Source organism: Prosopis cineraria, unplaced genomic scaffold, assembly GCF_029017545.1.
Source record: "Prosopis cineraria cultivar Desert tree isolate PC_DT_omini unplaced genomic scaffold, ASM2901754v1 PC2, whole genome shotgun sequence".
In the NCBI taxonomy this organism is placed as follows: Eukaryota; Viridiplantae; Streptophyta; class Magnoliopsida; order Fabales; family Fabaceae; genus Prosopis; species Prosopis cineraria.
In genome coordinates this window covers 10,036,712-10,058,200 of record NW_026555333.1, presented here as the reverse complement: position 1 = coordinate 10,058,200, position 21,489 = coordinate 10,036,712, and the positions used below count along the sequence as shown (strand labels likewise).

The 21,489-nt window shown below is 36.7% G+C and overlaps 2 protein-coding genes across 3 annotated transcripts; one reads left to right on the top strand and one right to left on the bottom strand.

The window, feature by feature from the left end:
• Window positions 1–722: 722 nt before the first annotated feature.
• Window positions 723–3,591, top strand: LOC129304198 (putative receptor protein kinase ZmPK1). Its single transcript, XM_054943884.1, has one exon. The coding sequence runs from the start codon at window positions 957–959 to the stop codon at window positions 3,348–3,350; it is 2,394 nt and encodes a 797-aa protein (XP_054799859.1). The 5' UTR covers window positions 723–956; the 3' UTR covers window positions 3,351–3,591.
• A 10,242-nt stretch (window positions 3,592–13,833) lies between these two features.
• On the bottom strand, window positions 13,834–20,504 carry LOC129303111 (putative receptor protein kinase ZmPK1). Of its 2 annotated transcripts, none has more exons than XM_054942162.1 (2): window positions 17,835–20,504; window positions 13,834–14,370 (listed from the first exon to the last, which is right to left on the bottom strand). In XM_054942162.1, the coding sequence occupies exons 1-2, from the start codon at window positions 20,221–20,223 to the stop codon at window positions 14,363–14,365; spliced, it is 2,397 nt and encodes a 798-aa protein (XP_054798137.1). In that variant the 5' UTR covers window positions 20,224–20,504; the 3' UTR covers window positions 13,834–14,362. The 2 variants fall into 2 exon arrangements, with proteins under 2 accessions (XP_054798137.1, XP_054798136.1); XM_054942161.1 differs by lacking the exon at window positions 13,834–14,370 and adding an exon at window positions 16,181–16,926 and having other exon boundaries at window positions 17,835–20,503.
• Between the last annotated feature and the right edge of the window lie 985 nt (window positions 20,505–21,489).

Here is a 21,489-nt window from a genome sequence, read left to right as displayed (position 1 = left end):
ACTAATAACAGAACTAAATTGTATTGACAACACTATTAATTGTCAATGCAATATAATTTAATTGTTAATAAACTTTACAATAATTAATTTTTTTTATGTAAAACTTGATTACAATTCCTTCTTAAACTTCACTGAGTGCATCAGTGGATTATATATATGTATAGACATCTTTTGTAATTTAGCAAAAAATATTTACAAATACGATATGCTAGCTGAGGAAATATACTGAAATTCTCCCGTATTATACGTCAAGAGCATTCCAAGTAAAATTTTGCTGACTGACGCTATGTCTGTCATTCTACGAAGGCCTTAATTAGTTGTGTTGTTTGACAACCTTTATATAATTATATCTCTGGGTAAACAGTTTAAGGGTCCTAAATTGGACACGTCTTAACTTTAATTTGCAGTTCAGGCGCAATGGATACGCGGGGACCACAGGGATATTTTTGGATCGGAATTGGAGAGGATAAACTTTGCAGCTTTAGCTAGCAAGTTGCCAAGTGGGTTTGTAATTAGGAACAAGAGTCTGCATCATTGGATGTTTTAAAATTTTCGGTGTGCGGTCCGATTGCCCTAACCACTCTAAAAACCGCAAGCTGATTATCAGTAAGGTTGAGAGACGAAATTGAAAACAATTTGATCACGGATCGACGAACGCATCCAAAGATATTAAATTGTGCGACTGCCACTATCATTAAGGAAGGAAGGAAGAAGGAGGCCGGGTATAAAAAATTCAAACGTGAATGCTCTTTCTTTCTTTGTTGTTTTTTTAACTCTTTTGGTCAAGAACATGACTGTTGAAACTTCAAAGTCTGCGAAGATCAGCATCAATTGGTTCTTTTTACAATAGAATGTTAGGTATTTAACCAAGCAACCATCTATGTATAAACAGAAACTTAAGACCCTATTAGAAACTTACCTAATCACAACCATCTCAAGCTTTCTGCACTAGTCAGATGCATATCTTAATCTTCTTCCTCCTTTCTTTTCTACTGTGTATTCCTTCTCCATGTTCACCTGCAACGACAGATACCCTCCTACAAGGCTCGTCTCTCTCAGTAGAGAAACCAGCTGATACACTCGTGTCGGCCAACGGCGTCTTCTCCGCTGGCTTCTTTCAAGTCGGCGACAATGCTTTCTGCTTTTCCATTCGGTTCACAAGGTCCAAGCAACCCACCCTTGTCTGGATAGCAAATCGAGACCAACCCGTTAATGGGAAAGTTTCAAAGTTAACACTTTTAAAAAATGGCAACCTCATTTTGAGCGATGCAGGAGCAAGTACCATCTGGACCACAGCCACCTTCTCCTCCTCGGAAGTGTATCTCATGCTCATGGACAACGGCAACCTCGTCCTTCGTGCCTCACAAGGCATTGTCTTATGGCAAAGCTTTGACTCCCCAACCGATACCCTTCTTCCTGGTCAACCACTCACCGAGAAAGCGAGCCTTATTTCATCCAGAAGCGCCACCAACTTTTCTTCTGGTTTCTATAAGCTTTACTTCGACAACGATAATGTTCTTCGGCTTCTTTTCAATGGTCCTAACGTTTCTAGCGTGTACTGGCCTCCCACGTGGAAGCTGCCCGTTGATGAGGGCAGGTCCACCTACAACATAACCAAAATTGCAGTGATAGATCCCTCTGGCCATTTTACGTCCTCTGATACTTTCGAATTCTATCCGTCTGATTATGGTGTTAAACGCTATCGGCGATTCCTGATGGATCCTGATGGTAACTTGCGTCTCTATAGCTTCAATGAAGAAACTAGCACGTGGGAGGTCTCGTGGCAAGTCATTCCCCAACCATGTACCGTTCATGGTCTTTGTGGAGCTAACAGCATGTGCACTTACGATCCTTTCGTAGGCAGGACCTGTTATTGCTTGCAAGGATTCAAGATTAAGAATCCCAATGACTGGGCTCAGGGCTGTGAACCTGAATTTACTACCCATCGTGGTTGCAATTCCACAGGGTTTGGTTTTGTTCATCTTCCCAGAATGGAATTATTCGGCTATGACTTGGAGGTAATCCGCGTAACAAACTTGACACAATGTGAAAATAGGTGCTTGGAACTTTGTGATGATTGCCAAGGCGTCCAACTCAAATTCAACGAAGTTAGTACTTATAATTGCTACATCAAAACAATATTGCTCAACGGAAGGGATTCCCCTAATTTCGATGGAGATGTCTATCTCAAATTACCAAAATCAACTATTCTGTCCCTCAAGGTTCCTCAGAAACATGTACCATTGAAGTGCTCAGCCAATCTGTTTCAGAGCTTGGGTAGGACTTACCAAGATTCCAAAAATAGCACGTGGTTGAATTTTTTGCTTTGGTTCGCTTGCGGGATTGGAGTGCTCGAGATGACCTGCATTTTCTTCGTGTGGTTCTTCTTGTTTAGAAGTAGTAAGGAAAATGATAAGGGAGAAAGACAACAACTACTTTCTGCCACAGGGTTTCAAAGGTTCACCTATTCAGAACTCAAAAAGGCCACACGTGGATTCAGCGATGAGATTGGACGGGGAGCGGGAGGGATCGTGTACAAAGGGAAATTAGACAATAATCGCGTAGCAGCAATCAAGAGCCTTATTAGTGAAACTAATCAAGGAGAAGCAGAGTTTCTTGCTGAATTTAGCACGATCGGGATGTTGAACCACATGAATTTGATAGACATGTGGGGATACTGCGTGGAGGGAAAGCACAGACTTCTAGTGTACGAGTACATGGAACATGGATCCTTGGCAGAAAATCTCTACTCCAATGCACTTGACTGGAACAAGAGGTTTAATATTGCAGTCGGTACAGCCAAAGGTTTAGCTTATTTGCACGAAGAATGCTTGGAATGGGTCCTGCATTGTGACGTGAAGCCTCAAAACATACTGTTAGATTCAGATTTTCAACCCAAGGTAGCAGATTTTGGCCTGTCTAAGCTGCTTAATAGGGATGAGGGTGCCAATTCTGGTTTTTCCAGAATCCGAGGGACGAGAGGGTACATGGCGCCTGAATGGGTGTACAACCTAAGAATTACTTCTAAAGTGGACGTATATAGTTATGGGATTGTGGTGTTGGAAATGATAACAGGAAAAAGTCCAATGGGAATCCATATCCTAGAAAACAAAGAAGGTATGGATCAACGGAGGTTGTTGACATGGGTGAAGGAGAAGATGAATGCTGATGGTCCTACAAGCAAGAGCTGGACTGAGGAGGTAGCAGATCCGAATATGCAAGGAAAATACGACCCTGACAAGGTGGAGCTGTTGGTGAAAGTGGCTTTGCGGTGTGTGGAAGATAACATGGATGAAAGACCCTCCATGAGCCAAGTAGTGGAGATGCTTCAGTTTCCAGAGCACTCGTAGTTTCTTCCATTATTCGTTGCTCCATGCCTCCGTTGGATATTTTTTAAAAAAAAATTATTTTGATAATTGGTTTTCACTGTTGCTGAGGTTCTTGCGCCAACGAGACACACCCACGCGCTAAAGTGAATGTTCATATTAAATGTTCTTCCGACCCATACCGGCCAATATCATTTAGTTGTTGGCAGAATTTACTGTACCTAAAAATTAAAGAATATTAATTAGCGAACAAGATTATGCCCTATTTATTCCTTTAATGCTCAAGTTAATAATTTGACAGAATGACAGCGAGGGTTTGAATGACATACATATTTATAGAATTAGCATCCTTAACTAATGTGTGTGCTAGCTAGATCTAAATTTCAGTTTATTGAATGCAAACATATATATATATATATATATATTTTGATGGATTGTCATGATGATCATCACACCGGTATTATTGGCGCAGGAGGTTATTAATCATATGAAACCAGCTAGGAAGGCTTTATGTAATAATAAATTAATAAATGGCTAGAGAACCTGCGGCGGGTGATTTATTAAGCAGGGAAGCTACGAGCTCGAGAAGGTTGCAAAATGATTAACCTATAAATTCATTAATACTGCATGTAAACCATTTCGGGGGATCAAGGAAAAGGCATGTTTTTCACCTTGTGGTATAACTATGGGCAGGCTTGACCATCCAGTGTACTCAGAGTCACACATTCAACTCAGATTTGATGCATTAATTGACGGAAATCAGGAAAATATATTCAATACGGATGAGTTCATTCCCCATGTGGAAACCATCATTACTGACCTTTGACCAAACCCTGTAATACAAATGACACCCCATACGATCCACAATTGCATGATTCCAAGTTCCGATCCAACGGAGTGCAAGGCAGGTGGGTGGAGATCGCTTGGGGGCCAAACAAAAAAAGTGGCGAAAGAAACAAGTTGGCAGATGCCCCAGCAATTGCCATCATATATATATATATATATATATATATTCATTCCCAACCTCTACTCTTGTCTCTGATCTTGAGAATATCCTATCGCAGTTCTTCTACAGCCTTTGATTGGCGATTGCGTGTTCGTCTCAACCATACATCTCAATATATATTAAGGACAATTATATACAATTCCTACTCAACACAATTAATTTATTAAAATCTATTGACAATTGAGTTTAAAAAAATAACAACATAGTTAATGGAACCGTAGAGTAATTCTTCCTATATATTAATTAGTTAGGGCGTTTAAGTTTTAAAAATCAAAATACTAGTAAAACTATATCACACAAATAAATGAAAATACATGAGTATATATACCAAAAAAAGAAAATGAAAATACGCGAGTTAGAAACAGTAAATACTAAATATCCATCACAGAAGTATGCGAGAGTTAGTAGTCTTGCAAGGTGATTGGTATAAATTGAAGAAAAGTGAGAGATTATGCCCAAAACACGCGCACGACCCGTAGAGCTGGTTGAATCAGCTGATCTGCTGATGTAAACAGCAGGCATGCCTTGAACTAATTGTTGAGCTAGAACCATTTAGATTGACGGATTTTCAAATTACATGATTTTATTACTAAATCGGACTATCGGAGTCATGACCATTGATATGTGCTGTTGACAGAGAAGAGTATTGTTAATTACCACACCTCGGTTCTATTTATAAAATAAAGAGAGAAAAAATTTAATCATCCAATTTATAGGGTTGCTAATTTTCAATACCCTTCTCTACATTTTTATCATATTACATGTTTTGAATAAAAATATTATTAATAATGTTTAAAAATATTTATTAATAATAAAAGTAAAAAATTATTAAATTTTAAAATAAAATTAATAAAATTAATATTTTTTAATTATAATAAAATATATTGAAAGTGATTTATGAATAAAAAAATAATATAACAAAAGCGGTGAGTAATTGGGGAGCATAAATCCGTGGCTGCGTGCGCTAAGAGAGAGGATCGTTGTTAACATTTGGGCAAACCAAAGCGTGCAAGTGTGTGAGGGTCAAATTAAAACAATTTGTCGCTCTCAGGGAATTAATGTGGTTCCGATGATTCTTGCGTCTGCATCCAAGGAGGGGTGGCGTAAGTGGCGGGGTACAGCTTGGCATTGTGTGAGATTAAATTACAGCAAGATAAATAATAAGGACACGTCATAGTTGACCCTAAAATTGGAGCATCTCAAGAGCCATCTTTCTTGATAAGTGATTGGTTGAATAATGTTGGCCCCCATCACACGCGTCAGGATATATAAATAAGGAATGAATGGATTCAAGTCAATATATTCAAGACCGATAGGGGGAAAAAAAAGAGAATCAACCAACGTACATTAAAATTTATTGAAAGCCTCAGTACTATTCACACTATTCACAGAGCATGAATAGTCATATTTCTCAAAATGAATGGTATGCTTTACAAATCAACTATCCACAATTTGAACAATCGTGGTCAGGCACTTTGGTCAATAGAAACAAAAAATCCCACACACGTCCACGGAGATGGACACATAACATTCTTGATTTTTATTTTACTTCATTCACGCATGTTTTAATTTTATCAAATATTTAATGTTTTTATTTAATAATGTTATATATCCTGCTATTGTTTTAAAATGGTATACTTTTATCTATTTTATAATGGAATCTATTCTAAATAGATGTGCAATTTCAGTATATACAATTTTTTTTTTTGAGTGGAAAGGATTGTATTGCTTAAAAAGACTGTACAGGAACAAAAGGCTAAGAGCCAAGATTACAATAAAGCATCAAATATCCTATGGGTGTTAACAATGTGATCTACTAGCGCTCTGACTTTAAATAAGATATTATCAGCAGTAGAAAATTCATTAGCAAAGATTCAAAGATTTCGTGCCTCCCATAATTTCCAGCATAGTACAGAGACTCTTATTTTCCAAGAGATGTTAACATGCTGATTGCTCAAAATGCAAGACAGCCAGGCTTCAATGTTCATGCTGTAGAAGTCAGATTTGCATATCTAGAGGGAGCACCTTCTTCCAAACAACAGTTGTCAGGTGGCACTCCTTAAATATATGATTAATATTCTCTTGTGGGCTATTACATAGAGTACACATATGGTTTGTTGTCATTTTTCGCCTGAGATGTTCAAAGTTTGTAAGGAGATGGCCTTTGAAGAGAAGCCACATGAAAGTTTGAACTCGCTGAGCAGTCGGTAATTTCCAAACTTACATCTAGTTGAATTCCTCAGCTTTTCAGTAAAGAGACTGAGAATCATTATAAGCTGATTTGATACTATAACTTCCATCCTTAATCAGATTCCAAAAACAAGAAGGCTTATCGTGGGATTAACACTGGGAGTTACATTTGCAATTTCCTTAAGAATATTCTTTGGAAGAAGGTGACCAAAAAGAGGCCATTTCCAATTCCCATTTTCATCAACAAAATCTGCTATGGGTCTTTCTAACTCATGGCTAGGTATATTAGCAAAGGATAAGAGGTTTAAAGGACCTGAGTCACCCACGCAAAAATCTGACCAGAAGCAAATGCCGTAGCCTTACCTAGTTTCCACTTTATATGGAAAGATGTATCCCGCCATACTTTAGTAATGCTTCTCCACAAGTAGGAAGATTTATTCCTACTAATATCATGAGGAATGCCAGTAGGTATTCTATACTTGCTTTTAAGAACACGCACCCAGAGACTATTTGGATCAGTAACCAACTTGCAAGCCAATTTTGATATGAAAGCTCTATTTTGTGCCTCAACATTTAAGAGATTGCAACCTTCATGCTTCAGAGGCTGACAAAGCTCTTCCCATTTGACCAAGTTGACCCTATGGTGGCCCTCCAAATAGCCCCAAATGAACTTCCTGATAAGTTTTTCAATGGCATGACAGCAAGATAATGGAAGTAAAGTGCTTTGCATAGTGTAGAAAGGAATGAAAGTGAGGACGGATTTAGAAAGGGTAATGCGTCCTACTAAGGATAAAGCTTGGCTCTTCCATCCAGAGAGTCTAGTTTGAATTCTTTCTAAGATATAATTGTAAGTCCTGCTCGAGACCCTTCCAGTGACAAGAAGGACTCCAAGGTAGTGACCTAAAGAATCTATTCGTTGGAAGCCCAAAGTATTACAAATAGCATTACTAATTATAGTTGAGACATTCTTAGAGAAGTAGACTTGTGTTTTCCTTTGGCTTATAATTTGACCAGAAGAAATGCAGAATTGCTGCAAGACACGTTGAATAACTGTACACTATTCTATAGAAGTGTTACCAAAGAGGATAAGATCATCGGCAAAGAAAAGGTGGGAGAGAGGCACACCTCTTCTACCCATTTTAATGGTTTGCCAAGATCCTTTATTCACCTCAGCGGTAATGGCTTGAGAAAGTCTTTACATACAGAGTACAAAAATATATGGTGATAAAGGGTCACCTTGTCTGATTCCTCAAATAGGAGAGAAGGTTGTAGATGGCTTCCTATTCCAAAGGATCTGCATTGTTGGTGTAGTGATACATGCCATGATGAGTTTAACCATAAGCTTTGGTAATCCCACATCCCATAATTTATCCTCAATAAAATCCCATCTTAGCTTATCAAATGCCTTTTCTAAATCAACCTTTATGGCTATCCATTCCATCTTACTTGATTTTTTTCTCATAGAATAGACCACCTCCTGAGTAATGATTATGTTATCAATAATGCTCCTGTTCTGGATAAAACTTGGTTGGTAAGGGGCAATCACTTCAGGAAGAATAACTCTAAGACGATTTGCTATGACTTTAGTGATAACCTTATAGACCACAGTACATAGACTTATAGAACAAAACTCCTTCATGTATTGGCTTGTTAACCTTAGGAATCAGGGCGATTAAAGTGCAATTAAGCAATGGGTCAAGGGGTTAACCTAACTAGAGGTCTTTGATTAGGTTGTACAGACTCTGACCAACTAATTTCTATTGACTTTAAAAAATAAGGCATGGAGACCATCAATTCCAAGGGATTTAAATGGTTTCATTTCAAACAGGGCATATTTAACTTCTTCCATTAAAATCATTGAACTCAAAGAAGCACGAGAGCATTTCGAGATCATCAGGAAAGCACCTGATATCGAGTAAGGTGTGAAGGCACTATTCTTCAAGGAGTAAAGATCTTTGAAAAATTCTCTAGCCATCTCAAAGAGTTGTGATTCATCATTGATCCATTCCCCTTGTGATGAACAGAGCTGTATGATTCAGTTCTTTCTCTTCCACATGAGCGCCTTGATGTGGTAAAAAGAGGTGTTTCTATCACCCAAACAAGCAAGTGGATTCGAATTTGTCTTTTAGTGTTTTGTTTAGATCTATTAAGAATTTTGGGTGTGTGGAAGTCTCAATTTTTTTTCTGGATCCCCAGAATTCTTGCAAGGAGGCATCTTTTCTTTTTCCCCACGTGGCCAAAAACCTAATTATTCCAACATTGGGCTTCAGAACAAAAGGAGTTAATATTATCTATAATAGGATTCTTAGTTTCCCAATATCATTGGACTAGTCCATCAAAGTCAGGATGAGTAAGCCAAAAGGCCAAGAATCTAAAAGGTTTGTTGGGTTGAGTTGATGAAACATTCAAGCCCAAGTGGATAAGTAAAGGTTTATGGTCAGAGAAAGTCTTAGGTAAATGGTCAACCCTACTTAAAGGAAAAGAGTTTATCCATACAACATTGTCTATAGCCCTATCTGTAACATCTCAAAAATTAACCAAAGGTTAATTAAGTTAATTTAGAGCAAATGAGTAATTTTTGAGGAATATTTAAATATAAATAATTTTAGTTAGGAAATTATTATTGGATTTAATTTAGCATAAATCTAAATTCTAAATTATGATTTTTAGAAAATAGAATTATTATCATTATCATTAAAAGAGAAAAGGGATATGAATGAAATAAAAAAATTAGAACGGACTTCATCCGTTTGTGCGTGTGTGTAGTGTGTAATATTATATAAAAAAAAGAGAAAAAGGAGAAGGGATATAGACGTTGGGGTGTGTGTGTAGTGTGCGATATTATATTAAAAAACAGAGGAAAAGGAGAAGGAATATAGACATTGGTGTGTGTGTGTAGTATGTAATATTATATAAAAAAAAGAGAGAGAAAGAAAAGGAGATGGGAGGCAGAAGAGTGGTGTGAATTATTGCCATGGGACCAAACCCATTTTAAAACACACAAGCCTTTTTCATTTCTCCTGATCTCTTCCTCATCTCTTTGTGCACGCAACAGAGAAGTTCAAAAAAGAAAAGAAGAACAGGGCGAGAGCGTCGCCAGCGATAGGAACGGTTTAGAAGGTAAAGCTCCATAGTTAGATACTTCAGATGAGATTTTAAGTATTCTAAGACTAGGTAAGTGTTCTAAATATTTTCTTAGTCGTTTTTTTCCCCGAGACTGCAGATTTTGAGATTTTAAAAAATCTAGAGTTTAAAAGAGGGATGAATTTTTGGTAAGAAAATTTGGTTGTTAAGGTTGCTGGTAGTGTAATAAATATTCTAGAGTATTATTTTGTTAATAGAATTAAAATTTGAGACATTTGAGTTTATTTATAGATCCCTATGGGTAGATTTTTGGTTAAATTCAAAAATATAAATTTATTTGTTGATATTTAATGATTATTTGAGATGAGAAATAAATTATTATGGCTATAGAATAATGATTCTAGGCTCGAAATCAAGTTTACAATTTTTGGGTATTTTTATGTGCGAATTTTTGGAATAAAAAGGAAAATTTTAATATTAGAAAATTATTTGAATTAAATTATTGTGAAGGAGACTATTGAACTAAGTAGATAGGTTCAAATACATGAAATTAAATTTTAAACTCAAGAGGCTAAGACTAAGGTCTTAAAAATAAAATGAAATAAAATAAAATAAATACTTAGGTATTAGAGTATGAGTGAAAATTGTGTTAATAATATTAGTGACACATTATGATATGATCAATTGTAGATTAATTTCCTTTTGACACCATTCAAGCTTTGGAAAGCTTTGGAAGTGTTGTAACTTGAGGGGTAACCTTTGACCTCTCAAAGATTAAGGTAACCGGGGGAAATCTATTTTATGCACTTGTATGTTACTTAATTAATTATGTTGGTAAAATAAAAGAATATATATATATATATATATGTCTAAATTTTGAAATGGTTGTTTGTAATGCATGTGGCTTTGTTGAGACTCTATGACTTGTGACCAAGTTAATTATGACTTAGTGTGAGTAATGAGATTAATGGTTGATGATTATGTATACACTCTTGGATATAAGTTGTGGATTATGTACAGTGATGAATTGTATGAGCATGTTGAGTTTTATATGATGCTAATGTGTTTTATATGATAATATAAAAATTGTTGCAAGAGGCATAATTGAAATATGATGATTCTTGATGTTTGTTGAGTAAGAAAGTTGATGAGCATGTGAGATAATTTTGAATTATATATATGAGTTTTTGAAATGCATTTTTCTCATGAGCATGATCATATGGCGGGAGTTGGCTTTAGTGAAGGAGTTAGTGATTACAAAAAATCCATATGGTACTTGGCTATTAACCAATAATCCTAGGGGCTATAGCCGCTACTTACCTTGTAAGGTACTGTAGCATTGTTCCTATTAAGGGACTTGACCCTACTGGCCTACCTGGAGTTTTAGGTAGAGCTAGTTTTGGGTATGACACCCCATAGTGTGTGATTTGGGGAAAACTGTGTTCATAAATGAGTAAGGTAACCCTGGCCCGGTAGCCCCTCATGATATGATTAAGGCCTTGGGTAGTCTCACTACATGGATGATCCTTCCGGTTGTTGGCCCATGGATTTCATGTCAGAGGAAATAAAGGGGGGATATAAGGAAAAGATCAATCATGCATATTATTACTATCATGCCATTTGAGTGATTGATGGCTATGTTGAGAATATGATTATAATTATAGAAATGAGAACATGCAGTAATTATGCCAATAATGTATATGTGGCTATTTGTGCAAATTTTATACTTGACTTTATTCTTGAAATTATTCACATGAGTTAAACGTTAATGTGATTAACATGTTATTAATGTGATTGTTTGAATGGTCACTTTGATAAATTTATTGGCCACTTGCATTCATGATTAATTATCATGCATTTGTATAACTTAGATATACCTTATTATTGAGTGGTTGTACTCACCCCTCTCTTTTAATATATTACAGGAGCTAGCTCATCTCAGAAGAACAGAGGAAAGGAGCATTAGGCCAAGTGATAATAATCACTTCTGTAGGCCTCTCTCCTTTTATTTGATATATGTATTTAGTTTATGATATTACCAACTAGGATAATAAATTCTTAATCCACTTGCATTATGGATTTTGTGTTGGGGGAAATGTATTTTGAGCCTTGGGGAATGTGGTTTCATGCTTGTGCTATAATTACGGGCCAAAATATTTGTGCAAGTAAAAATAGTTATTATCATGCTTCCGTATAGGTTTAATTGAATGATATGAGTTCTTAAAATATTTTAAAGACTTGGGATCCCTTTATATTAAATAGTTTAAAAAAATACATATTAAGAATTCATTTGGGTTAATCTCGTATTGATAATCCGTTTGGGTTAGTCCTTGATTAACCATGGTTAGTATGATGATTAGTCCTAATTTAGGACGCCCTTTACACTATCCAAACGAACTAATAAAGTGCCCCGTCTCCAAGTAAAGTTGGGTCTATTAAAACCCAAGTCAATGAGTCCATTACTGTTTAAAAAAGATCAAAAAAGTTTGCAGCCATGGTTGATACAACCAGTACCCCCTTGATATTCCTCATTGGTAAGAGTAGCATTGAAGTCACCTGCAAGGAGCCAAGGTTGAGTAGAAGGCGGCTTCAATCCATCCAAGTCACTCTAGAGAAATTTTTAGAGATGGGCTGCCATAAATGGCAGTGAAGTAGAATCTCCTTGCATCAGGTAAGAGAGCGACTTCCATATGAATGAATTGAACATGGTTTGAGATGATTTGGATCTCTACTTTGTCAGACTATAAAATCCATATACCCCCGGAAAAGCTTGAAGCTTCAACCCTGTGAGAATTGTGAAAACCAATTCTTTCGATAACTTTATTAGCCTTGAGATCAGAGATGCATAGTTCTACAAGGACAATGATATCAGGTTTATAGTTAGATATAAGAGATCTCATAATAGAGGAAAACCTTTTATCAAAGGCTCCTTGACAGTTCCAAGTAAAAATAGACATAATAAAAAGAAGAAGAGAGAGTTTATTGCTCAGAGGTTGAGTTAAAAGCAACTCCCTCAGCAAGCATAGCAATGGCATCATCGTTGAACTCTTTGGTGTGGTCATCTTGGATTCCACATGCTATCTCTTTTAGTACTCTCACAGATGGCCCTGGGCCTGAATCATTAGGTTTGACTTTAGGGTTGGAAATTTTCACCCCTGAAGACAATTTGAAACCTCTCTTGGATGTCTCTAGATCTGGGGGTTTGGTTGGATATCTTTTTGCTGTATAGAGACGGATGGATAATAATATCGGATGGGTGGGTTTATAATAAGTGAAGACCCAAAGTCGTGGGTTTGCTTAATAGGATTCTTGCATCTTGAATAATGACGGCCTGATTATGGTTTCGGTCTAAAGTCATTTGGGCTTGATAGGCCTGGTAGCTAGGGGTATTAAAGAGACAATCCTTGCTTGGCGCCTCTTGCATGATTTCCTTTGCTTTATGTGTTCTTTTGATGTCGTACCTCTTTCCCTATGTGTTTCATAATATTGGCAGTACCATTAGTGGTTGCCTTGGCATTTCTGATAGTGTCATATACTGCTTGTTACTGTTGCTCATGCAGGTCTTCTACGTCCTCGCGTACTGCAAATCATGAGGTTGATGCAATACTCTTATTGACATGAGTGACCTCCTTTCTACTTCCTTTCACATATTTATGTCTGTACTAGGTGGTGGGTGCATCCATGATCCGTACTTTGCTTGTGCACGCGTGTTAGGTCTGTTGGGTAGAGTGACCTCCAGGTGAGGTGTTGATTTGCATCGGTCACCATGAACACCATTTTTTCAAGGCAACGATCTTCTAAATGTCCATATCAGCCGCAATGGAAACAAATTATAGGGAGGTTTTCATATTCCACGTAAATGGTTTCACCATCAACCTGAACCTTGGAAGTAAGAGGCTCAGAGAGATCAATGATGACAGCTAACCAGGCAAACTTGCCTCTTTTGCCTGAATCTATGTTGTAGTCAACTCTTATAACATTGCCAAAATGCTTTCGATAAAGCGAATAATACTTTGTGATAATAATGAGCCGATAATCCAGGGAATCGCACCCATCCCACCATATGGTTGATGACGTGGTCTTGTGGTTTAAAAGAAGGTGTCTAAGGCTGTATCATCAGGTGACGACCAAAAATGACCCAAGGGCCATAAGTTAGCACTCTCTAAAAATCTTCCTCTTCTTTGAACTTAACAATAAAGTATTCTTTATTAAGGTCAGTGAGCTGAAATTGGCCAATAGTTCGCTAGATAAGTTCAAGTTGTGTCTTGAGTTGCTTGTAGCTTATAGTTCACCCTAGAAGTTTCACAACAACAGCGTAGCCCATTCTTTTGTTCAAGACGTTCAGTACTAGAGTAAAGAAGTTGATTGTTAGGATGCCATCATTAATACTGATGATAACATCTCCTTTACTAAGTTTGATATCGCCTTCTTCTTCTGCGTGGTTACTATCATTGTGAGTAGCTTATCCTTAAAGGATGGGGGCTTGGGTTTCGGCTGGACCTCATCAGTGGGCATAGGTTGGATCTCGTCAATGAACATTGCCACATCTGTTTCTTCTTACGTTTCAGGGACCATATCAGGAGTAGCATAAATGTGAGGTTCCTCCTCAAAAGACGGGGCTTGGTAATCGGCATCCATGGCTTCATCATCAACTTCTGGTTCCTCACGTAGCTTTACCTTCTTGGTAGACCGATCAAAATCTGGTGGTGGAGGCGGTTCTCCTTTATGGCAGCTTTCAAAAGAAGCAGAGCGTTCCTCAATTTCCTGTTAATAAGTTTTTTGGCAATTTCAGCATATACATTAACGAAGCTCAAAGTAATTTACTTTTTTTTAATGAAAAATGACAAACACAAAATAATTTACTTTTACTGCATCAATTAATTATCAAGCAATGTTTCAAAGACCAAACTGGATGATAGAACGAAAATGTCAACGAGTCTCTTATAGTTTAACCAATTAAATTGATAGTCAAACTGTTGATATAATAATTAAATAAATAATAATATATATGCGCACACATACAACATTAAAAATATGGCGGGCTAACCAGAGCCAACTATTAGAATGAATAAAATAGTTGAACTAAACCACTTCTTCACCAAGTAATAGTTTGACCAACTTGGGTCAATTCAAGTCACAAAAGAACATTGCTATCAAGTGAAAAAATAATGTTCAAATTAACAATACTTCTTAAGTTTATCGGTAAAACTTAGTATAAATTATGATCATAAAGGGGGAAATTAAATCATTTAAAAAAGAAAGAAGACGATAAATCCATTAATTTTAAACTTTTAAATAATAAAAAATATTATCGGATGTTGACAAATTAAGTTTATTTTTTAACTAACAATGATTGTGATAAAAAAAATAACCATTTAAAACTAACAATATTAGGATTAAGGGATTATAAAAATAATTTATAAAATTAAAAGATCAAATTAAAATATTGTATGAAATTAGAGAATCGAAAGTATATTTTAGCCTATATTTTAATGCAAGAACTTAAAAATTTTGTTCGTACCTGAAAAGACCAAAAATATGTTTCCCAGCTTTTCATTATATATAAAGTGTGATATCATTCTTAATCATTCATTTAAATTTAATAAAGTCAATTTAACCTTTTTTTCAAAAAAAAAAAGAGTATGCCATGTTTAAGCCTCATTTTTGCTTTTTTCTTTTCTGAAGTTACTCAAAGTATTTCCACAACTAGTAACTGCGAGAGTAATCCTTCCTCCTAGATGAAGATTAGCAAAAAAATAAAGCTAACTATGATTATGAACCAAAAATTTGAATTCCAAATTCAGCCTAGAATCAGAAGCGGAAGTGTGGTTGATAGGGTTTTCCTTTTATTTATTTATTAAAGAAATAATTAGCTAAGTTATTTTATTTTTGTTGCAACTATTTTTTTAGCCAATGTTTTGTTGCGACTATTAAAATTTTTTTAAAAATAATTTGAACTTTCTCTTTCTCCCTGACATTTTGATTATTTTTAAATGTTTAAATAAATATAATAAAGTTTTTTCAATTTTTTAAGTAACATTTTCTTCATAAAGAAACCCAAAACGCCCTAAGCTCCAGGAACCAGATTGGACTCCCACATTGAAAAAGTTTTGCAACCTTTTGGGCCAACGATAACTTTTGTTTTGTATATTGAATGTTAGGCTGTATTATCCTAAAGACTTAGTAAAGAAGGTCTTGTGGTCAACCACTAATTCCTATTCCATCATACCATGAGGTTGCAGTTGCAAGCTTACTAGGTGTTTTTTTAAAAGAAACTACAACACATAATTTTTCAGGGGAAATCATTTTTCTATAATTTTTTAATTTCTACACACTTAAAATTTCGTGTTTCTTCTTAATGATATTTTAATTACAAAATTAGTCCATTAAAAATATTCTTCCTCATCCCAGTAATTAATAATTGTTTAACATTTTGTTATCATTGTCTGAAGTTCAATTAAAACAATGTTAAATTTTAAATTCTAAACTTAATGTATCTACAGTTGACTCAATGTGTTGGATTCACCATGACATCCCTCTAGCACTTGAATCAGATTGTTAGAAGAAGTTAACAGAATGCGAACTAACACCCATTGTTATTTATGGATATCATAGGAAGGATTTCTCGGCGTTATTATTTACAACAGACACAGCTTAAACCAACCTAAGAGGATTGGTAAGAACTGATTACATCAAAACAGTAATACGTCTCTGTGATGTGCTTACAAGCTGGTCCTTAAATGTGCGATTATGACTGCAAGATTCATAATACGTGTCAATCAAAGGCTAGCTTGCATGACTTGGTTGACCAAGAAAACAAAGAGACCCATAGAATCAAACCTTTTTTTTAGAGAAAAAGTCAAATTTATTCATTACTAAAAGTTTTACATATTTAAAAGTGCAACACAATAACGAATAGGTGCTTGTCTAAGTGGTTAGGGCTTAAACAGCTTAATTTGAGGTTTTGTATTTGAGTCCCAGGATATGTAGTCATGCAATTAAGCATACAAAATGTGTCTCACAGGTGATACCCGCAAAACCCCTTAGATTGGGCCACAACAAGCAAGGAACCATCAAACCACAAAGAAAGCAACAATAGATAGCCCATTAGCGTGAACTCTAGCAGAAGCAAAGTGTAACTGAGAGGATGAAGATCTATGAACATCAAAGGAGAGCCATCTTCGACAACCCGCCACCTACAAAGTCTGATAAGCACCATCTTCACAAGTTCATCCATACACGAGGGACCATAAAGGCACAGAAAGGAGAACCAATGGTTCTCAATAAAGTGGCAAGAAGCCAAGAATCAATTACACGAACCTAAAAGCCCAAAGACAAGGGAAGCTTCAGTAGCAAAAAAGCATCTAAAGAGTAGACCAAAACATAACACACCTGAAAGTATGAAATAAAAGATAACTAGAGAAAGGAAAACAGCAAAACAACTAAAGTGAGTAGCCCATTCCTTGCCTAAGGATTATCACAAAAATAACCTAGAACAAACTCAGATCAAGAGCCCTAACTAAGCAATAGAGTAGCCTAAGGTCAAGAAAGCATGTCATGGCACTACCCACTCTAAGATAGCCTACAGAAAGCTAGAAATTGTCAAACAACAAAAGTAAAGGGTAAAGAAAAGTAGAAAAACCTAAATCAAGATGCCTAGAACGAAACCCAAAAATCAGAGGAGAAATACAAGTAAAGATAATTAAGGGTCCAAAGGAAGGAAGAGAGACAAAGAAGTAGCAAAACAATGAAGAAAAAGAGAAAAGGTGGTGGAAACAAGTGAGGGAACAAAGATAATAGAGACGATAAAGGAAAGTAAAAATATGGTGGAAATGGAAATCAAAAGGCTACTAGAAAACAAAAGGCGGTAACAAAACTAGAGGCAGTGAAGGAACAAACAGCAAGGCAATGGATCAAAGCGAAAGGTAACGAAGAGAAGAGAGAGAGAGAGGCAGTGGTTTGAAAAAGTAAAACAAATCCAAAGCAGAGGAAGCTGAAGAAGGAAACAAAAACTAAAGCCAGAATGGAGACGACAAGAAAGCATAAGCAATGAGCTAACGGTGAGGAAGGAAGAAAGCAGAGGTGTCGGCTAGGGTAAGGAAAGAGAGACCTAGCTCTCTAAGGGAACTAGACAAAGCTCTCTCGACTCCAAACCTTTAGAATTTTGTGAATCAGACATTTATGCAGCTAGCATGTTACTAAAGTCTCAAACTACTCATTTTCTTGACCTTGTAGCATCTCAACGACTTGCCTCATGGTAGGCCTTGCATCTCTGTCTTCTTCTACACATTGTAAAGCCACTTCCATCAAAATTTCCATCTTTTTTGTCTCCAAATGACCACATATCATGGGGTGCATTATTTGCTGTAACCAAGAAGCTTTTGAGGATGCTTTGCTCTTTTTCTCCCTCACCCATCCCACCAACCCATGTTGCCTTCCTTCTCTTCCACTGCCATTCATGTCTTGGTCACCACCCTTCATCGGATTCTTCCCAGTCATAATCTCCAACACCACAATTCCATAGCTATAAACATCTACTTTAGAGGTAATAGGCATATTGAAAACCCACTCAGGAGCCATATAACCTCTTGTGCCCCTTATTCTTGAGAACTTTGAATTGTCAGAATCATCTCGCTTAAGTAGCTTGGATAGCCCAAAATCTGCTACCTTCGGTTGATAATCAGAATCTAAAAGTATGTTTTGAGGCTTTACATCACAGTGCAGAATCCACTCCAAGCATTCCTCATGCAAATACGCTAGACCTCTTGCTACACCTAGGGCAATGTGGAAACTTGTCCTAAAATCTAGAGCGTGAGATTTTGACTCTAGGTTTTTAGCTAAAGAACCATTCTCCATGAACTCATATACCAATAGCCTGTGCTTCCCCTCTGAGCAGTATCCCCACATTTTAATCAAGTTCATGTGATTAAGCATTCCAATGTTGCTTACTTCAGCATAAAATTCTTCTTCCCCTTGACTAGCTTCACTCAGTTTCTTGATTGCCACAACTCTATTATCTGACAATTCACCCCTGTATACAATCCCACCTGATCCTCTTCCAATCTCCTGACAAAAACCTTTGGTCGCCTTTTTAAGCTCAGTGTAACTATATTTCTTGAGCCCAGAGCCTATGGGAAGGTAGCTTTGTGCGCATTCATTGGCCTGTGATCTTCTTCGGTCTCTCATCAAGAAACACCACACGCAAAGGATACAAAGGATCTCAAACCCTCCTATATTATAAGCAAACCAAGCCATTAGCTTCAAATTTCTATTTTCATGGGCTTTTACATACCCTCTTTCAATTGTTATTGTTTTGTTTGAACACTCGGCACTTGATTCTTGAAGGGATTCTTGCATAGAGAATGGCTTGCCTCTAGGCAGTCTCAAGTAGACTCCCGCTTGGAAATCGGGTGAAACATACCCATTGATCAAGAAGGTCTTTGGGAAACAGTTAAAATAGCCGCGATCCTCACTAAATTTATACTGGAAGGCCTTGTAATCACAGGATTGCAAATTCAAGTTCATACAATCCTCCAAGGTGGAATTTGAGGTAAATTGACGATCAGAGCCGTAGAAATCAACATGGGGAAGACGTACAAAGTAAGACGCACTTGGGTTGCAAGAGAAATTATGTTTTGGTTCACACCCCAGGGACCAATCGCTAGAATTCCTGCGTCGAAAACCTGGAAGACAAGAGCATTTCCTTCCAGAACCACCAGGATCATAGCTGCACAGGCTATTGGCACCACAGATTCCATGAATTGAGCAGGGCGTTAATATGGCCTGCCAAGACACATACCATTCATGTCCTTCAGATTCCTGGCTATAAACTCGAACATTACCGTCGGAATCAATTTTCAACATTCTTTGGAGCACCGCGCCGTAGTCGGAAGTTATAAAACTGAACTGGTCCGATGAACTGAAATTTCCCAAGGAATCGAGCACCGCAATCCTGCTTCCGTTATAAGTGCTCCTTCCATTCTGCCAACTCACGCGCCCAGGATCCGGCCAATAAATACTGGAAATTTCAGGACCGTCGTAGAGAAGACGGAGGACGTTGTCGTTGTCGAAAAACACAGAATAAAAACCCGAGGAATGGTTTGTCTCACTCCTTGAGGAGACCAGCTTGGTGAATCTGGTGAGTTGTTGGTGAGGCAGAAGAGTATCGGCAGGGAAATCAAAGCTCTGCCATAAAACGACACCCTTGGTTTCTCGGAGAACAAGATTACCAGAGTCGTAGAGAAGCAACTCAACAGAGGTTGCCGATGAAGTGTCGGAGGCCCAAACGTCCAACTCGTCAGCATCTGTCAAGAGAAGATTTCCAGATTTGAGAAGAGAAAGTTTGGAGCGCTTTCCGTTAACTGGTTGGTCACGATTCGCCGTCCAAACGAGGGTGGGGTTGCGGGTGAACCACACGGCGAAGCAATAAGCATTAACACCAACGGATTGAAAGCCGGCGGAGAACACGCCACTGGGTGAAAGCAGAACATCTTGCGGGTTCTCTACAGAGAGGTATTCGCCCTTGTTCAGAGTTTGGATTGTTGAGGACGATAACTGAAAACACGAGACAGAAGATGGGATGAGTAATAAGAGGCACACAGTAGTGAACTCTTCCATGGTATAGTTTCAGAGGAATGGGCCGCTGGCCTATATGAACTCTGGGAAGAAGATGACAGCAGCATCCATCTCACCTGTTAAAAAATTCTATGACAAGAAAAAAATGGGACCTGGCAGCCTCTTGTACCTACAGATGTCAGACGGTGGAACATTCCCGACGCTTCAGGTAATTCTCGTGCTTGGAGAACATCTAAACCGTCAACTATTCCACACACTTGATTCCATAATTTTGTTGAACGCGACTCTGAATATAATTGGAGAGTCATTCTTTTTCTGACAGACCAGAATTCCTTGTCAACAGGGGTGCAAATTTCCACCGGACCCCCAAAAGAACAAACATATATATATATATATGCGCGCGCGCGCGCGCGCGTGCATGCAAAGGATACGCATACCCATGTTCTATCACAGAAAAAACAGTGGAAAATTAAAATAAAATAAATTTGTATGATTTAAATTTATATTTAATATATCACAACAAACAAAATAACGTTTTTTATTTTGATATTTCAAAGTATAGATGAAAGGAAAATTATCAATCAAAAAGCGTTGCGAGAAATTTATATCCGTTAAAGATCACTTATTGTCAAAACATGAATAGATATTTGTTAATTCGAGTTAATATTTTATTAACAAATATTTATTTAAATTTTAATAATAACTCATTTTAAATTAACAATAATCATTTAAATTTATTTTTCATTCAAATTTTGATAATAACTGATTCTTAATTAATATAAATTTTTTCTGGTGGTCTTTAATTGTTATTTTTCCTAGATAAAAAGTAAATAAATGATCAAGACATTATTTTATAAAAACAAAAATTTAGGTAAATTATATCCTCAAACTCATCTAAAGAACTTAAATCTCATAATTCAAAGAGCATTTAGATAAATATTTATAAATTATTTATCAACCAAGCCCTCATTGACGGTGAATTCGAGCTTATGTTCTCGTGAGATATAAATCGCATCTTTGTCAATTACACTAGTCTTTTGTTAGCAAAATGATCATACTACTAATACAGTTCAAATGATTAGAAGACTACTTCGTTTTAATTAACCTAAAGCAAGAAAAAAATTCTATAGCTGACAACTTTAATTTAAAGTTATTTATAATTTCCTATTTGAAGGATGTTTAATTTAAAAAAATAAATTAAATTTGATAATATCAGTGACAATCTTTTTGGCCAAAATATCAGTGACAAATTGACTTCAATGAAAAAAGAGTCAATGTCCTTAAGCAGGATTACAGTAAGAGAAAAAC